The following is a 20,008-nucleotide window of genomic DNA, read 5'->3' on the forward strand; positions in this document are numbered from 1 at the left end:
AAAAAATCGGAAGTAAAGGTGTTTGAAAAGGATCGAATTCCATTGACAAAGTAAAAGAAGAATATCCATTATTCACCTTCTTTAAATTATCCTCTCTTCTTTTCCAAATAAATACAGAGGAAGAGACAGACTCAAAACGAGAAAATGACAAAAATAGTCCCTGACGTTTGTGGATAAGTTCACAATAGTCCCTAAAGTATGCTCTAAACAGTTTTGGCCCTTTAAATTTGTTTGAAGTGAGCATTTGTGGTCGTAAAATATACCTCCGTCACAATTGGAGGATAGTTTTTATAATTTATGCTATTTGTTTTTCTATTTCTATAGCCTGGTACAACTATCTTATGCACAATTTCTGCTTTGTATGTTTTGTCTATTTTTTAGCGGTAAAGTACAGTTTTTTGTGTTGCAGTTTCAAGAATTTCACGAGACTTTCATGATGTTTATGGTTTAATCTTTCTTCTCCACAATTCTCATCAAATTTAACACACATAATTTGTTACATATTTGGCAGTCACCAAAAATGCACTTTTTTAGCAAATTTAAAGGACTAAAATCATCTCTACCTCTCAAGATAAGGGTAAGATCTGCGTACACTCCCTTCCCAGACCTCAGTTAATGAAATTTCATTGGGTATATTGTTGTTGTTGATGTTGTAAAGGGCTAAAATTGTTCAAAGCATACTTTAGAGACTATTTTGAACCTACCCCTAACATAAGGGACCCTTTTTGCCATTTTCTCGACTCAAAACTTCAACAACTACCACACATTCAAAAAGAAACGGAAAAACACACAAACACACAAGTCTGTTGAAAAAGCAGATTTTTTTTCACACACGAAGCGATCAATTATTGATCCATTAGCTTTTTAAAAAATTTAGTTTATTCTCTTTTTTTTTTTTAAGTTAACGATAAAAAACGCACTTGAATTATGCTTTTCGGCGAGTTTTACATCTATCACATGTTTTCTTTTTCTATCTGAGTGTATCACCATTTATGTATTAAAACGCAATTTGACTATCACTTGTTTCGATTTTCTACCTGAATTATCACCACATTCAGGTTTAAAAAAAAAAAATAATAATAATAGTAAAAAATACATCTCAAGTATCACCCTTTTTTTTAGTTTCCTACCTGATTTTTCGACACTACTTAGTTTGTAAAACACGTCTCAACTATCAGTTGTTCACTTTTCCTACCTGAACTATCACCAACTAGTTTGCAAAACATACCTCAACTATCAATTTTGAAATCTGTTTTGCAAACTAATTGGTGATAGTTCAGGTAGAAAAAGTTAACAACTGATAGTTCAGGTATATTTTGCAAACTAATTAGTGATAGTCTAGGTAGAAAACTCTCACACGTGATAGTTCAGGCAGGAAACTAAAAAAAAGTGATACTTAATGTGTGTTTTCAACCATTATCTCTAAAAAAAAAAGAATAATTAATAGTTAGAAGTGTGTTTTAATATGTGAAACTCACAAAAGCTTAATTAAGTGCGTTTTTTACTACTTCCTCTATTTCAATTTATGTGAACCTAATATTATTTGAGGAGTGGACGAGGTGGTTCTTTGACCATATTTTTCTTACGTTTTTTCTAAATTATTTTAATTATGAATCAACATGAATTTTACTCTCTGTGTCCCAAAAAGATTGTCCTTCTTTCCTTTTTAGTCTGTTCCAAAAAGATTGTCCCATTTCTATATTTAGAAACAATTTAATTTTATGAGATAATTTACAGTCACACAAATATTTAAGGCTTATTTTGAACCACACATTTTAAAAAATTTCCTTTACTTCTTAAACTTTGTGCCAAGTCAAAAGAGGATAATCTTTTTGGGACGGAGGGAGTAATATTTTTCAAAATATATAAATTTTATTTTTACAAACTTGAAAAATCTATGGCAAATTTATGGTTAAAGCTATATAGTTTGACCCTCGTACTCTAAAAATGTTCACATAAATTGAAAACGGAGCGAGTATTCAGTATTATCTCTTTTTTATGGTTAAATTTAATTTATTATCTCTTTTTTTTTTTCAAATAAATACACTATTCAAAAGAAACGGAAAACACACACACACACACACGTCTGTTGAAAAAAGCAGTTATTTTTTTTCAACACAAGAAGCGATCAATTATCGATCCAAAAATGAGCGCAAGTGAAGGAAGCTCCGGTTCCGGCGCCGGCGCCGGAGAATCAGCACCGGCGTTAGTATCAACGGAGAAGAAAAAGGAAAAGTCAAGAGTAAGCAAAACATCACAAATACTATGGCACGCTCATCATAACGATGCGAATGCAGTTAAGAAGCTTCTAGAAGAAGATCGAACACTTGTTCAAGCTAGAGATTACGATAATCGTACTCCACTACACGTGGCAGCGCTACATGGATGGATCGATGTTGCGAAATGTTTGATTGACTATGGCGCTGATGTCAACGCTCAGGATCGTTGGAGAAATACGGTAAAAATTTGATTAGTTTCGGTAAATTTTTATATATGTTGTGCAAGTATACTTGTATTAGTTGTGTGTAACACGGTAAAAAATTGTGCATTTTCTTACTTTGGGTAAATCTTCATGTATGCTATGTGTGTGTATGTGAAACTGATAATTTTTGAAGTAGCACTGTAATTTGTTTATCAGGATGCTGGAGAAATATGGTAAAATTTGTGCATTTGCTTATGTTGAGTAAATCTTCATGTATGTTATACGTGTATACTTGTATTAGTTGTGTGTGTATGTGAAACTGATAATTGGTAGTAGCGGTGTAGCACCGTAATTTGCTTAACTTGGATCGTTCGAGAAATACGGTAAAATTTGTGCATTTGGTTGTTATTTTTAAGTCTTCATGTATGTTATGTGTGTATACTTGTATGACTTGTGTGTGTATGTGAAACTGATAATTTTTGTAGTAGCACCGTAATTTGTTTATCAGGATGTTGAAGAAATACGGTAAAATTTGTGCATTTGCTTGTTTTTGGTAAGTCTTCATGTATGTTATGTGTGTATACTTGTATTAGTTGTGTGTGTATGTGAAACTGATAATTGGTAGTAGCAGTGTAGCACCGTAATTTGCTTACCTTGGATCGTTCGAGAAATATGGTTAAAATTTGTGCATTTGGTTGTTATTGGTAAGTCTTCATGTATGTTATGTGTGTATACTTGTATGACGTGTGTGTGTATGTGAAACTGATAATTTGTAGTAGCACCGTAATTTGTTTATCAGGATGTTGGAGAAATATGGTAAAATTTGTGCATTTGCTTATGTTGAGTAAATCTTCATGTATGTTCTGCGTGTGTACTTGTATTAGTTGTGTGTGTATGTGAAACTGATAATTGGTAGTAGCACCTAATTTGTTTACCTTGGAACGGTGGAGAAATACGGTAAAATTTGTGCATTTGCTTGTTTTTGGTAAGTCTTCATGTATGTTTTGTGTGTATACTTGTATTAGTTGTGTGTGTGTATGAAACTGATAATTTGTAGTTGCACCGTAATTTGTTTATCAGGATGTTGGAGAAATACGGTAAAATTTGTGCATTTGCTTGTTTTTGGTAAGTCTTCATGTATGTTATGCGTGTATATTTGTATTAGTTGTGTGTTGAAACTGATAATTGGTAGTAGCACCATAATTTGTTTATCAGGATGTTGGAGAAATACGGTAAAATTTGTGCATTTGCTTGTTTCTGGTAAGTCTTCGCGTATGTTATGCGTGTATACTTGTGTTAATTATGTGTGTATATGAAACTGATAATTGATAGTAGCGCGGTAATTTGTTTACCTTGGATCGTTGGATAAATACAGTAAAATTTGTGCATTTGCTTATTACTGGTAAATTCTGCATGTATGTTATGTGTGTATACTTGTATGAGTTGCGTGTGTATATATGAAACTGATAATTGGTAGTAGCACCGAATTTGTTTACCTTGAATCATTGAAGAAATATGGTAAAATTTGTGCATTTGCTTACTTTCGGTAAATCTTCATGCATGTTGTGCAAGTACACTTGTATTAGTTGTGTGTATATTTGAAACTGATACTCTCTCTGTACTTATTTATGTGATACTTTTCGCTTCCTGAGATTCAAATTGTATGAACTTACTTTTCGCTTCCTGAGATTCAAATTGTATGAACTTACTTTTCGCTTCCTGAGATTCAAATTGCATGAACTTTGACCAAACATTTTAAGATGTATTTTTTCACCAAATTGATGTGAGAAAAGTTGTAACTTATTGTACTTTTCATGTAGTTGGAGAAACACGGTAAAATTTGTGCATTTGCTTATTTTCGGTAAATATTCATATATGTTATGCGCGTGCACTTGTATTAGTTGTGTGTATATTTGAAACTGATAATTGGTAATAGCACCGTAATTTGATTACTTTATCCTATTTTGGAGCAAAACTGTTATAGCTGTTGATCTATAGGTTGATTAACTGTTTGATAATAATTATAACTGGATTTCAGATTTCTGAAAATTTGAGTTTAAGCAATGACAAATATTTGTTATCCGTACTATTGGTGTATTAATTTTGATTTGAACACATTTAGCAAGAGCCAAAAAGTAAGCACAATGATATAATTAGAAGGAAAAATTAAAATAAGAGAATTTTGGAAATACTATCTTGTTGCACGAGATGTGTGCATTTCATTGGTGAAACATGGTAAAATTTGTGCATTTGCTTATTACTAGTAAATCTTCATATATGTTATGGGCTTACACTTGTATTAGTTGTGTGTATATATGAAACTGATAATTGTTAGTAGTAGCTGTTTATCTTATCCTGATTTTGGAGCAAAATTGTAATACTCTCTATGTCCCAATTTATGTGTTACTTTTCGCTTCCCGAGATTCAAACTGCATGAACTTTGACTAACATTTCAACATGTATTTTTTCACCAAATTGATATGAGAAAAGTTGCAACTTATATAGTACTAGTTTTCAAATATATAAAATTTGATAATAAAATATTGAGTTAATTTAATCCAATTTAGCTTCGAAGTTTAGTCAAATTTGACTTTCGAAAAGCGAAAAGTATCACATAAATTGGGACAGAGGGAGTAATTGGCAGTAGCATCGTAATTTGCTTACCTCATCCTGATTTTGGAGAAAAATTGTAATAGCTGTTGATCTCTTGATCTGCGCTCTATGTCCACTGGGATAAAATATTTATGCTTGGTAGCCCATATTTTGAGTTTGTTACCCGGTTTAGCCCATATTTGTGTATAAACAACCTTTATAAGCTATTATACAGTTTTATACATGGTTGATACATTATGTATAATGCTTCCTCCCAGGTATAATGTTGTATAATAATGTATATTGGGCTACGTGCTGTAAGTCTTATTATGAAATGAAAATTTAAGCATCAGGACTTTGAATTTGAGTCTTCAGCTACTAAATGATATCTCGTAATAAGTTGCAATCACGAGTTTAAAAGTGTGAATTGTTACCAGTGAAATTCATGCGCCATAGGTTGATTAACTGTTTGATAATAATTTTAACTGGATTTCAGATTTCTGACAATAAGAGTTTAAACAATGACTAGTATTTGACATGCTATCTGTGCTATAACTGTATGTTTTAATTTTGATTTGAACACATTTAGCAAAAGCCAAGAAGTAAGTACAATGATAGTATCACTAGAAGGAAAATTTAAAAGAGAGAATGTTGGAAATACCTTTCCATGTGCCCTTTGTGACACTATCTTTTCTATGCAATCCTTGACTCTGAGTGAATTTCACCAATCTGCTGGATTTATCTAAGTATTCAATTGTTTGTGACAGCCTCTAGCCGATGCAGAAGGAGCTAAGAAACATGGCATGATTGAATTGTTAAATACATATGGTGGGCTATCTTATGTGAGTTTCATTCCTTTTCCTTTTGATCTATCTAATATCTCGTAATGGTTGTTTGCCATTTGCAAAAGCTTGTATTTATCAACATTTAACGCATCAACTTATTCTTACGTTAAAAGATATATTAGCTAGCATATTTGTCAGGCTCCTAGCTCTGTTGCAATCCAGCCATCCAGACCCAAGGCTGATGAGCTATCAAAGTTGTTTATTAACTAACTGATCTTGTTCTTACATTTCCTGGTGTTGTTGCATTAATGCTTGATTTGCACCTACGTCCTAAAGCTAGGTGTAGCATAGTTGGGGTGCTTTCCCTCTCTTAGGTAGCGGTTATGCCGTTATGGTGTAAGCACCAAGGTTCTTAGAGTGCACAAGTATACCTGAGTTGGGCGAAAGACTTCTACTTTTAGCAAATATCTGATTGGAGCTCTCACCTTATAATGAGCCGAGGGCTAATGGTTGTTGGTCGCGACTACTAAAACAAGTCAATAAGCTAACAGCATTGGAAGCAGGACGTTCAGTTCAATTCTTCCCAAGTTACTGAACAGCTTTCCTACCTTATGTCATGTTCTGCCACTTCAAAATTTTCTTTACATACTTATTGAGAATCACCTGATTTTTCCTGAGCATGCAAATGGTGTCTTTGAGTTCTTAGGATTAGTCTTTTAGAGCCTTTAATGTTTTAATACATGCTACAGGGACAAAATGGAAGCCATTTTGAACCAAGGCCTGTTGCCCCACCTCTACCAAAGAAGTGTGATTGGGAGATTGATCCTGCTGAGCTGGACTTCTCAAATTCTGCAATCATTGGAAAGGTATGTTTTGCTATACTAAATGTGCTGCTGATAAACTTGTTGGAGGTTAATCAAAATCTGTTTAAGCTAGCTTGTCCAGGTCCAGTGTGTTTTTAAATGAATTGGCAGCTGTAGTATACAAAGATAGCTACTTTTGTACCTCTTTTTGGGCCTAAGTTTTTAAATTAGAAAGATGTGTTGTATAGCATCGGAGTAATTTTTTGCAGCGTGTTTAACATTTTATTACATTCCAAAACAGAAAGTGTCTCATAATCAGGAAAGCTGGACTGTTTTGTGCTTGGGGTTGTCATTCTATGTGTTTTTTGATTGACAATTCCCTTTGGTAATCTTATAATCTATAGTTTAAGAACTGTATGAGATGATCCTATTTCCTTTATTAACCTTATTATGCAGTTACTATATTCCTAAACGTAGTTACAAGAAAGAAGAGGGACACTCTCTGGTGCGAAGTTGGCTATCCATTTTGCTTCAACCCGCCTATCTTTTTAACTATTTATTTTTATACTGTCATGCTTGATTTCTAATTGCTTAATCTACTTTGTATCATGGATAAGGATTTGTCAATGAGGTTGTCATTTATATATCTAATATGGAAGCTGATAATGATAGGGGTCTTTTGGTGAGATCTTAAAGGCTTGCTGGCGTGGAACGCCTGTAGCTGTTAAACGCATCCTCCCAAACCTTTCAGATGATCGATTGGTGATGTAAGTTCCACTGTGGACTGCAGTACAATATCTTGTATATTATGGTTCTGATATGTTGTGCGTCTTTGTTGTCTGCTGTTGTTGTCTAGTTTCACAATTTTTTTTCCTGGGAGGGTGGGGTGTTGAGGGGGAGAAGAAGCAGGCCAGGAGCTTGTCTTTGGTCTCCTCTGTTATATTTTGACCTTTAAAGTTTTCCACGTCATTGACCAAAACAATAAGAATAAATAGAAGATGCTGCTTTTGCAAGCAAGTTACAGCCTCTAATGGTCAATAAATCTTACTCCCTCTGTCCCAAAAAGATTGTTTTACTTTCCTTATTAGTTTGTGCCAATCGTCTTACTTTCCTTATTAGTTTGTCCCAAAAAGATTGGCGCATTTCTATATTTAGAAACAATTTAACTTTATGAGATGATTTACAGTCACACAAACATCTAAGGCTTGTTTTGGACCACACATTTCAAAAGTCTTCCTTTATTTCTTAAACTCCGTGCCAAGTCAAACTAAGATAATCTTTTTGGACCGAGGGAGTAGTATTTGTAAAGAATCTTTATTCTGCTAATATTGTAAGAGGACCTGGAATTAAAGTGGATAAGCTTCATATGTTACCCAAGGCTGTCAGCATTCTCAATTCACAATGGTCTCTTTAAGCTTGATACAGATTTATATTATTATAAAAGCAGGCTGTTACTTACACCCTGCTGCAGTAATTAATACTCCCTCCGTTTCAATTTATTTGAACCCATTTGACTGGACACGACATTTAAGAAAGAGGGAAGACTTTTGAAACTTGTGGTTCAAAATAAGCCTTGAAAATTTGTGTGGCTGTAAATCATTCATAAAGTGAATTTGTTTCCAAATTAGGAAAGAGGTCATTCATTTTGGCACGGACTAAAGAGGAAATAGGTTCAAATAAATTGAAACAGAGGGAGTATTTGTTATTTTACTATGATACTGATACTTCCTGATTTAATTACTTTCATGCAGTCAGGATTTCAGGCATGAGGTAAATTTGCTGGTGAAGCTCCGTCATCCAAATATAGTGCAATTTCTTGGAGCCGTTACTGAGAAAAAACCGTTAATGTTAATAACTGAATACTTAAGGGGGGTAGGTGGTTTTGTTTTTTCCCTATATTTTGGAGTGAACATTGAATATTTCTCTTAATCTTATGATGTACCTGTGCTGATTTGGTGCATGTATTTGTTGTAGGGCGATCTGCATCAGCACCTCAAGGAAAAAGGTGCTCTTAGTCCATCTACAGCTATCAATTTTGCTATGGATATAGCAAGGTAGTATGAATAACTGTTAGCATTTCATACTTCATTTTCCTTGAAATACTCAAGATTCTCTTGATGTCTTCTGATTCTTGAAACTCATGTAAGCTATGTTTTGAGTTGCCTATTTACACCGACTGATGTTGGTAAGCATCATTGATGGACTAAATGTCATTCAGTCTGTTGCTGTTTTACCTTCTGTAAAACACATCTTATTCACATTAGCTGGTCTGTTGAATTAGTTGTAGAGAAAATACAAAAAGAGTGCATCCAGAAAATGGTCCTCATAACGTGAACAAGTTACTATACTCTCAGGAGCTCTTTCTGACCTGTGGCATAGTTTCTGTGATTTTAGCCTTATGGCATACCATTTTATGAGATGCTATAGTTATCGGGCAGTTTAACCCAACATTGCAATGCCTAGTTTTATTTAAAAAAATTGCATTGCATAGTTTGCTTATGTAATGTTTGATGTTTCTGTGGGCAGAGGCATGACTTATCTTCACAATGAGCCAAATGTTATAATCCACAGAGATCTAAAGCCCAGGTCTGTTTTTCTCTCTGCATGGCTCTGCAATTGTTATGGTTCAACTAGCTTTAGTGCTGAATGTGTCAATATTTCTAGGAATGTTCTTCTAGTCAATTCCAATGCAGACCATTTGAAAGTTGGAGACTTTGGATTAAGCAAACTAATTAGGGTTCAGAACTCTCATGATGTTTATAAAATGACTGGGGAGACAGGGAGCTGTAAGTGACAATGTCATAATTCTCCCTCAATTGATTGACATATTCTTTCAAAGGTAATTATTTATTTGTGCTATCTTTTCTATTATCAAAATATAGACCGTTATATGGCACCGGAAGTTTTCAAGCACCGGAAGTATGACAAGAAGGTTGATGTTTTCTCTTTCGCAATGATCTTATATGAGGTAATTCTGACTTCTGAGCTCTGCTTGTTAAGATTAGGTATAGCATGATCGATGAAACAAATAAACTCGTCAAGTGAATTTTCTCCTGGTGCAGATGGTAGAAGGCGATCCACCATTGTCCCACTATGAACCATATGAAGCAGCCAAGTATGTGGCAGAAGGACACAGACCTATGTTCAGGGCAAAAGGTTTTACCCCAGAATTGAAAGAGTAAGTCCAAACTGGATCTTGATACTCCCCTTTACTGAAGCACTTACGATCTCTTTAACTATGCATTGCAACAACAACATACGTTAGTGAAATCCCACAAAGTGGGGTCTGGGAAGGGCAGAGTGTACGCATACCTTACCTGTTTCCGGTAGACCCTCGGAACTAGAACAAACAATTCAAAGCAATATAAAAAGCCATGGAAAAATACTATAAAAAGACATTGCACAATGCATAAATTGATGGATGGGGTGGGGTTTCAGAACGGACAAATGTGGCATGGTTAGAAGATGAGCTATAACATCGCAGTAGCATGGTGCAGTAGCTGGGTGTATGAAAGCATTTTGAAGGTACTAAAGCACGGTAGAGATTCAGGTAGGGGTGGAATATCTGGGATTTCCCAAATTGAGATTACTTGCTGTGAAAGGTCCTCTTTCAGTGAGCTGTAGGCAGCCTAACTACAGAGGAAGAAGAAACAACTATGAAGAAGAGTAACTACTGAAGCAACTTAGGCAGCATATGCTATTAGACTTGATCAGCAAACGTTTCTTTTCGGTTTGAGCATGGGAAAATTATCCTGTGGTTAGGAAGATATCATTTTACATTAAAATGGTGAAACTGTGTGCAAGTATCTGCAGAATGGGCTTTGGTAAATATAGATGTCCGGATAAATTTGGTCAACGTGTTTTTGGGATGGTTTTGGAATAAAAAGAACCGGTATGAGATCTTGTTTTAGTTTTCTTCTTATTATTATTATCTACGCATTCACTGGTATGACAATTATGTAGAAGCATCTTTTAGATCTCTCGTGAAGTGAAATATGAAATGTACTTTTCTTCCTCTTTCGACCGTAGGTTTGATATATGCACTGCAAGGTTTATTTCTTTTGACTATTTGCCAAGGTAAAAAGATAGTGGGCAGCGCTTTGTTTCTGCTTTGCTAAACCCAATCAATTTTTTGCAGGTTGGTAGAGCAATGTTGGGCACCAGATATGAACCAGAGACCTTCATTTTTGGATATTCTAAAAAGACTTGAAAAAATTAAAGAAGTTTTACCCTCAGAGCATCATTGGAACCTTTTTACTTCATAACATCAAATTCAAGAGCTGACCAGATATTACATTGAATTCTCCCATCAAACGCACTTTTGAAATTGATATGTTTGTAGGATTGTGCATAGGATCAACTGGATAAGGTCTGCAAAAACTGTTGCTGTACCAATTCTTTATGCCCCATTCAGCATACCAGCTATGGTCGTTGTAGATTTGATCAAGATATTTCCATACTATACCCAAGTAGAACTGTGTGCCGAGAGATTTGTAACAAAATTTATCAGCTTTGATTGTCAGATTTCCTCTCCCCCTTCCATCTGTTTTTTTGAATGTGATTCCGAGTGGTATTTGAAAATGAAAGTGGCAGCTGTATTCAGTTTTTTCCCTTTATTACTCTTTGGGTTTAATGATCAATTCAAGACGGTTCTTTTAGGAAGTTCATGCTTTATTGAAGGTTACAGACATCACCAGTCCAAAGTTTAGTTAAAAATGTCTTGTGATAGGAAAAAGAAAATCACTGATTTATCTACCTATACGTTCTTCTTCTGGAGAGAGCTATTAAACTGCTTGCAGTCAAGTTACTGTATTTCTTCTGTTTCAAAGCATGTTTTATTCCCAGTCCAACTACTAGATTTGTCAGCTAGAGGAAAGGGTGAAAATATATTTACTTTTTCTGTCGATGTGTTTGAGGAGGATGGAAGAGCAAATACTCACTCCCCGTCCCATTTTATGTAAAGGTTTTTATTGGGCATAAAGTTTAAAAGGAAAAGAAAAAACTGACACTTGTCATTCCATGCAGAGATATTTTTGTGGTGATAAAGTTATGACAGGTAAAATGAATAGTTCCACTAGTGTTTTTCGTTTGGACATAATTTGAAATCATGTTTGAATATGTAATTTGAATATTTTAAGTTTTATTTTTTCTTATAGACATAAAAACTCACAAGTTGTGAAAACTATCAAAACTATCCCAATTCTTATACAATCTTACAAAATGAGCAAGTCATAATTCATAACAAAATCAATACACTACTAAAAAGCCTTTCTAAAAAATAGAACATCAATTGGTTAAACTTTAATTCAATAAAAATGAAAATTTAACATGAATAATAATGTAACTATTTTTTAATATAATCATCCCACATGGTAGACATAAATAAAGGTTGATGAAAGTTAATGAAGTTGATAAATGGTTGATGGGAGTAATTGTTAAAAATATTTACCAACTTAGGTCTTTTGTTATAAATATAAATTTATGAGTCAAATTTTATATTTACCAATGATTTCATCTCATGGTTTCAAACCGCATGTCCAAACGCCTACTAATAAATTTAAATTTTGAGACAGACTAAATAAGAAAGTGCGGAAAGTGTGTCATATAAAAATTACAGACGGAGTAATAATAAATAAAAAAGAAAACCGAATTTTGCAGGGGCAACTTCATTGATAATCCAAATTCTATCTATCACAATTAACTCAAAACATTGCTATCCCTCATTGACTGTAATCTATGGAAAATTCTACACATACATATTGCATTATTAAGCTATCAGAACAACATTAGATAAGCTTTTTCTTTTCAAAAAAGGTCTTCAAATGCCACACCTGCAACCCTGCCACAGATAAACATAATAAGATTGACAAGCCAGTCATCCAAGCCATTTTGGAGTTGGTAGATCTGTTCAGTTCCTGCATTTCCGCTTCCCTGCATTAAGCGGAAAAATTGTCAAGCTTATGTTCATGATGATTATTAACAATGTAGCTCGGACTCTTCAAAAAATGTTGTCCCGCCCGTGTCGGATCCTCAAAAAACTATACTACTTTTGTAGGATTTGACATGCAGATGGCTACATTTTTTTAAGAGTCCGAACGACAGAGATTATCAACAAATGGTAAACTCACCTTTCACGGAGAAAAAACATCTCATCATGGATGGCTTGAACATTTTCAAGCATCTTCTTTAGTTCAAATTCCATTACCTATTAAGATACAGATGAAAGAGGTTTAGCTTAGTCTCAACTCAAAACTCCACAAGGGGCACTCATCAAATTCATGGTCAATTTCATCCCTTCAGAAGCCCACAAAGTTGATATAACAAAAAAAAGTTCTTGAAACGCAGACAGAGGCTTCTGGCAACAATCTTTTTTCTTCTATTCAATGTACGGGAAGGGCAATACAAAACTACAAATCACTATTACTGCGTATAAATGCAAGATACATACCAATACGAAATGTGCATCCTAAAGATTCTTAAGTAAGCTATATTGAGAGCACGAGAAGCAAGCAATCAAACAGATATGAAGCGTCATAACTAAAATGCAACGGGACAAGTCATTTCAAAGCCCAGGCACGATGACGCAATTATCAAGGACATGCTCTACCATTGAACTAATAGCCCGTCATGCGAGCCTCCACTTGGGGTTGGGTTTTGGGGGTGGGGGAGGGGGGTTGGGGACCTAAAAAGGGGATCCTATCACCTTGTTCCGACCTAGGATAATAAGCTCATGATCTTGGTCTTACTTCACCATCAAGAAAGGAAAGAATACTTCCATTTCCAAGTTTAACTCAGACGTAGCTTCCTTTCGTATTTTTGGGAGTGTGAAGCAGTGTCACCTTCTATTTCAAGAAGCTCCCAATCAAGAACTATAAAAAATTATAATCATCAACAAAATCCTAATATGAAAGCACATTTCCCCGATTTTATCACTTATTTGATGATTAATGGTACCTATTTTTTAGTTTGATTACATCGAATGTCAATCTTGATAGGCCTCAAGTTTTCCTCGTGTCAGTAAAAGAGTGATATTATCCTATCGAACACTGTTTACCAGATCTAAAGAAAACTATTGAAATGGATATTCCCTGGCATTTGAAAAAGTTCTAATGCCGGAGTGAAAATTATTAGAAAAGGTATCAGTTGGATGATCGGCTGACCATTTAAAAGAAAAAGGGGGAACACCAAACTGACTGCATTCAGCTCCTACTTGTATTAGGTTACTAAAACACATTATTGACAAGTATTATTTTCTCCCAAGGAATACAACATATCTCGGAAAGATCCACAGAATTGTATGCTAGAGTTAAACATTTGACCTAGATTCCGATGCCTGTCTAGTACCTACACTCCTCATCCAACTTCATAAGAGGAATGTAACAGACAAATACAAACTTCCAAAGTGAATAATAACATTATAAGACTCCACTTAGGATTTTCAGGGTGAAGTAATGTGACGTTCACATGGAAAAGAAACAGAGTACAGAAAAAACAAAACTAGTAGAGGATATTTCCGAAAATCTATTTGCAAAGTAGAAAGTTTGAATTGAGCATTGTGAACATATCAACCTTAGAAAGTGGAACATATCAGAAGACTGATCCGTATGAATTCACTTGCTACAACACCTCATCTTGTAGATGTATTGGACTTTAGCAGTCCAACATTCACTCTCATATAACATTGTTAATCTTATAATTGTTTTATAGAACTTATCTTTCACTTTGGTAAGATTCCTTATCACATAAAACACCAAATTTATCCATTTTAAACCCTCCGATTTTCATTCTCTGTGTCTATCATCCCATTCTCCTAGAATGAGCCTAGATATCTTGATTATTTATATTTAGACACCATAATCCCGTCTAATCTCTCCTCAACTTCACTTTTCTTATGCCAATTAAACTTGCAGTAAATATCCTTAGTCTTACTTCTACTTATCCTACTACAACTGTTACTCTCTAGAGTGCTTCTCCATATTTCACGCTTTTGGTTGCGACCGTGGTTGCTTTGGTCAATTAGCACGATTTCGTCATCAAAGAGCATATAGCATGGACCTCATCCATTGTGTTGAAGCTATGAGAATCTAAGATAAACCATATTTTCCTATCAGGACTCGTCCTCAGAAGGTGAAATGTAAGTACACACCAAATTGCAAAACAAGTTGAGAATGTCAGGTGTTATAAAAACTCTTTGAATATTGTTCACAAAGAAAAGTAGTCTTAATTAAGAACAACAGAATGCAGAAAATTTTAATTGCAAAACTTAAGATTATGGCAGGTGTAATAAAAACTCTTTGACTAATGTTCAAAACAAAGAAAAGTAGTCTTAATTAAGAACAACAGAATGCAGAAAATTTTAATTGCAAAACTTAAGATTATGACCCTTGTTTCAAAGAACAAAATCAATAACACTAGGAAGCATGCGTTAACATTAATCTCTCTCTTTTTTTTTTATGACATGGGAACCCGCAGCCGCTACCCTTCGGGTGCGCACAGGGTAAACCCAGCTCTTGTGCAATAGCTCGCAAACCACACAGGAGAGATAACCCGCACTAGATAAGTCCCGTGCGACGAGCTCGACCCAGAAGGAAAATCCCCTGCTGTTGTAGGCAGGGAGTTTCGAACCTAAGAGAGATTATGAAAGCCCCATGCTCAACCAACTAGGCCACCCTTGCGGGTATAGGCTGTCAGGTTGACCATAGGCTGTCAGGTATTAAAATTCTTTTCTTCTTTCAATAAGAAGTAAGGCATTAGAATTCTAGTGACATGGTTTTATTTCACTACCTCTTTAGGACAGAACGACGGCAACTAAAATAATTACTACTAAGAGTCCAATGGGCTTGTAGACTTTTTATTCTAAGAGTATCAAGAATCTGGAATAATATCTAGCTAATCCACGTCACAAACTTTTGTAGGGATAAAATGGTTATTAGCCTATTCTAACTTCCATTCTTTATCTGTATTTCCTTCTATTCCAGAGGAGGATCATACAAAAAATGAAACCAATAAGTAATGCCTTATAACATCAATAGCTATAGCAGATTCTCCAGCAGAAGTAATAAACAGTAGCTCCTAAAGTTCAAGCTAATATGCACAGACCAACACGAGTCTCATTATATGTGCAAACAAATGCACAACACGTTAATACCTTGATTAAAAATGTGGAATGATAAATTCATTATCACCTTTTGGCAATTACCTACGTTTTATAAGACCTTTATTTACTGAAAGTTCATATCCTCAATTTACCTCCCATTAAAAGGAGTTCCATCTAGTAGAGACTCCAATATTAAGGGCCACAATGAGCCTAAGTATGCATTGGAGGCAAGATGACGGAGGCAATTACCACCATGCAAGCACAGTCCAATTTTATGAAGATGATTAGTAAGTTACTTTTTTATTTCTTACTTATTGAAAAAACAATTTGTAATTCGATAAGCAGTTAAGCACGAATAATATTCTAAAGAAAGGAAACTGAAAGTATATCACTTCATAAGACGCTCCCAAATTCTGGTGTATAACAACTACTCTTAATTCTAAATTAGTTGGAATCAGCTATATAATACTCCCTTATATCGAAAAATTGGAAGCCTTCAAACTAAATAACATCCATAATTTTCACTGTTTTCTTCTCATGGAAAGGTTAAAATTAGGAAATGTGACAACAGCCAATGGTTGGCTTGAACTAATCACTAATCATGTAGTCTATACAGACTTCTAGAGTGCAAATTTATCATGCATAATGGATGCTTAGGAGCTATATTGCTCCACTCTAGGCAAATGCATATCCAACACAAGCAGAGGGGGTTCCAGAATTGAAGTTTGTGGGATTCTACAACGATCTAAAGTGAATATACAATAATAGCTGGGTTCACAATAAAATATTTATATATATTTAGTTAATTTCTTAATATAAATATAGGGTCTGTACAAAAGTTATTAGGTTCCCGTGAACCCAAACGATATGTGCTAGATCTGCCACTGAACACAAGTATATGTGGAATTGAGATACATTAGCATTTAGCAGGTAGACAGAAGAAGAAAGTGGGCTTACCTCAACAGAGCCTTTCTTGGCAACATTCGTCCAATCTTTAGCAGCTACACCAGTCTTCCAGTCAAAATCAAGAGTAACAGTAACAGGGGGCTTGTGATCAGCAGCAAAGAAGCAAGTCATGTAATCCCCAGTTTCCGCTGTCTCAAAAGCAAAATGCCCTTCAACAACATTGTCCGATTGGTGATAGGTATTTCCGTATGTAGATGTCACCTAAATTACACAAATCAGGTATTAGTTCATCCAAACCAGAAGAATCATATTCATTTGAACAAAATAATCAACCAAACAAACTTTTACCAATATATTTTAACTCAAGCTTTAACCGGTATTGGAATGAAATGGGCCAATCAAGGAGAACATACGGAGATTCATATGGTCGAACCTAGGAGTGGAAAACAGGTGGGTAGAATAGGATATGGGCGGGTCGAAAATGTGTTAAACAAAAAAGAATAAAATATCCAACCCGCCCATATTTGACCCAGATAAAAAATGGGTTAACTGACGGATAATATGGATACCCAGGAAGTGAGAACACAAGTTAAAAGGCAAAATAAGCTTAGACTACCGAAAAGCAAGAACTCATGAAAAATAACTAGGAGACAAATGAGTATTGATAATACGGATATCCATATTATCCATCTGGATATCCATTTTTAGTGTATAATATGAATATTCCATCTTTGAAAAGTCAGTTATCCAACCCATGTCTAACAGGTCGAATTGGATGGTTACTTGTTTTTTTTTTTTCACCATTTTGTCAGCCCTAGTCTTTCCCAAGCTAACTAGCTCGGAATTGAAACTCAGTTGATTGATAGGTATACTCAAAATTGAAGCTTGACAACTCCAGCATAAAATTCACAGTTCAAACCAAAACATCCAACATGCACAAACCACCCTCAATTACCCAAAGATCAACAAACCAAAACAAAAAACTCAAACTTTAACATAAACAGATCAAATAAAGAAACCCCGTTTGCTTAAACTGCAAAATCAATAAAAAAAAATAGCAAGAAAAACAAAATTACCTTGACAGTGATTTTGATTGGTAAACCCAAAATTGAAGCTTTACAACTCCAGCATAAAATTCACAGTTCAAACCAAAACATCCAACATGCACAAACCATTCCTGATTACCCAGAGATCAACCCAAAAAAAAAAAAAAAAACTCAAACTTAAACATAAACAGTAAAACAGGTCAAATAAAGAAACCCCATTTGCTTAAACAGAAAAATCAATAAAATAACAAAAAAGGTAAATTACCCTGACAGTGATTTTGTGAGTATCAGGCAAAGGATAATCTTTATTGGGATTAACAATATGGTACTTTCCTCCAGTCATAGCATGGCTTTTGATATCAAAATTCACAGTTCAAACCAAAACATCCAACATGCACAAACCACCCTTAATTACCCAGAGATCAACAAAAAAAAAAAAAAAGACTCAAACTTTAACATAAACAGATCAAATAAAGAAACCCCATTTGCTTAAACAGCAAAAAAATTATAAAAATAACAAGAAAAATAAATTACCCTGACAGTTATTTTGATTGATAAACCCAAAATTGAAGCTTTACAACTCCAGTATAAAATTCACAGTTCAAACAAAAACATCCAATATACACAAACCATTCTTGATTACCCAGAGATCAACAAAAAGACTTAAACTTTAACATAAACAAATCAAATAAAGAAACCCCATTTACTTAAACAGAATAACAATAAAAAAAAAGTAAATTACCCTGACAGTGATTTTGTGAGTATCAGGCAAAGGATAACCTTTATTGGGATTAACAATATGGTACTTGCCTACAGTCATAGTATGGCTTTTGATATCAAAATTGAAGCTTTACAACAACAGAATAAAATTCACAGTTCAAACCAAAACACCCAACATGCACAAGCCATTCTTGATTACCCCGAAATCAACAATAAAAAAGACTCAAACTTTAACATAAACAGATCAAATAAAGAAACCCCATTTACTTAAACAACAAAAACCTATAAAAATAACAAGAAAAAAAAAAAGTAAATTACCCTGACAGTGATTTTGTGAGTATCAGGCAAAGGATAGCCTTCATTGGGGTTAACAAAAAGGAACTCAAAGTTGAAGCTTTATACTGTAGTTGTAAAGCTTCAAAATCTTGAGTTTACCAATCAACTGAAATTCACATAAACTCAAAATTGAAGCTTTACAACTCCAGCATAAAATTCAAAGTTCAAACCAAAACATCCAACATTCACGGACCATTCTTGATTACCCAGAGATCAACAAAAATGATGACTCAAACTTTAACATACACAGATCAAATAAACAAACCCCATTTACTTAAGCAGCAAAATCAATAAAAATAACAAAACAAAAAAACAGTAAATTACCCTGACAGTAATTTTGTGTGTATCAGGCAAAGGATAACCTTCATTGGGATTAACAATATGGTACTTGCCTACAGTCATAACATGACTTTGATATCAAAGTTGAAGCTTTACAACTCAAAATTCACAGTTCAAACCAAAACATCCAATATACACAAACCAACCATTCTTGATTACCCAGAGATCAACAAAAATGACTCAAACTTTAACATACACAGATCAAATAAACAAACCCCATTTACTTAAACAGCAAAATCAATAAAAATAACAAAACAAAAAAGAGTAAATTACCCTGACAGTAATTTTCTGTGTATCAGGCAAAGGATAGCCTTCATTGGGATTGACAATATGGTACTTGCCTACAGTCATAGCATGACTTTGATATCAAAGTTGAAGCTTTACAACTCAAAATTCACAGTTCAAACCAAAACATCCAATATACACAAACCAACCATTCTTGATTACCCAGAGATCAACAAAAATGACTCAAACTTTAACATAAACAGATCAAATAAAGAAACCCCACTTACTTAAACAGCAAAATCAATAAAAATAACAAGAAAAAATTAATTACCCTGACAGTAACTTTGTGAGTATCAGGCAAAGGATAACCTTCACTGGGATTAACAATATGGTACTTTCCTACACTCATAGCATGACTTTTGATATCTTCAGCTATACATTTAGTCTGACCAGATTGCAAATCAAATCTAAGGGATTTCACTTGTGTTGCAATAAACCCCAAGATTAGAATCAATAATAGGATATTGCTTCTCTTAATCATTCTGCTAACTGTTAGATTTAGGAGAAATTGAAAAAAAAAAATACAAAAGAATAGAGGAAATTTGAAATAAATAATTGATAGATTTTCAGGGATGGAATGTTGGTCGAAATAGATTCAGATTGAGAGAGAAGAAGGAAAATTATAGTCAAAATAATTTTAAAGGCTTTTTATTTCTAATCTACTCGATATTTTCTCC

The 20,008-nt window shown here is 34.3% G+C and overlaps 2 protein-coding genes across 4 annotated transcripts; one reads left to right on the top strand and one right to left on the bottom strand.

Annotated features, from left to right (window-relative positions):
• Positions 1 to 2,059: 2,059 nt before the first annotated feature.
• On the top strand, positions 2,060 to 11,264 carry LOC132642036 (serine/threonine-protein kinase VIK). 2 transcript variants are annotated; one of them, XM_060359269.1, is made up of 11 exons: positions 2,060 to 2,458; positions 5,782 to 5,856; positions 6,549 to 6,665; positions 7,275 to 7,369; positions 8,354 to 8,474; positions 8,577 to 8,656; positions 9,129 to 9,188; positions 9,267 to 9,388; positions 9,485 to 9,570; positions 9,665 to 9,780; positions 10,741 to 11,264. In XM_060359269.1, exons 1-11 carry the CDS (start codon positions 2,147 to 2,149, stop codon positions 10,865 to 10,867), a joined length of 1,311 nt encoding a protein of 436 aa, XP_060215252.1. In that variant the 5' UTR covers positions 2,060 to 2,146; the 3' UTR covers positions 10,868 to 11,264. The 2 variants fall into 2 exon arrangements, with proteins under 2 accessions (XP_060215252.1, XP_060215253.1); XM_060359270.1 differs by lacking the exon at positions 2,060 to 2,458 and adding an exon at positions 3,547 to 3,654.
• Positions 11,265 to 12,177: 913 nt separating this feature from the next.
• LOC132642037 (transmembrane emp24 domain-containing protein p24delta9-like) lies at positions 12,178 to 19,972 on the bottom strand. Of its 2 annotated transcripts, none has more exons than XM_060359272.1 (4): positions 19,603 to 19,972; positions 16,657 to 16,866; positions 12,731 to 12,807; positions 12,178 to 12,533 (listed from the first exon to the last, which is right to left on the bottom strand). In XM_060359272.1, the coding sequence occupies exons 1-4, from the start codon at positions 19,810 to 19,812 to the stop codon at positions 12,389 to 12,391; spliced, it is 642 nt and encodes a 213-aa protein (XP_060215255.1). In that variant the 5' UTR covers positions 19,813 to 19,972; the 3' UTR covers positions 12,178 to 12,388. The 2 variants fall into 2 exon arrangements, with proteins under 2 accessions (XP_060215255.1, XP_060215256.1); XM_060359273.1 differs by lacking the exon at positions 19,603 to 19,972 and adding an exon at positions 19,032 to 19,137.
• Between the last annotated feature and the right edge of the window lie 36 nt (positions 19,973 to 20,008).

Source organism: Lycium barbarum, chromosome 5, assembly GCF_019175385.1.
Source record: "Lycium barbarum isolate Lr01 chromosome 5, ASM1917538v2, whole genome shotgun sequence".
Classification (NCBI taxonomy): domain Eukaryota; kingdom Viridiplantae; phylum Streptophyta; class Magnoliopsida; order Solanales; family Solanaceae; genus Lycium; species Lycium barbarum.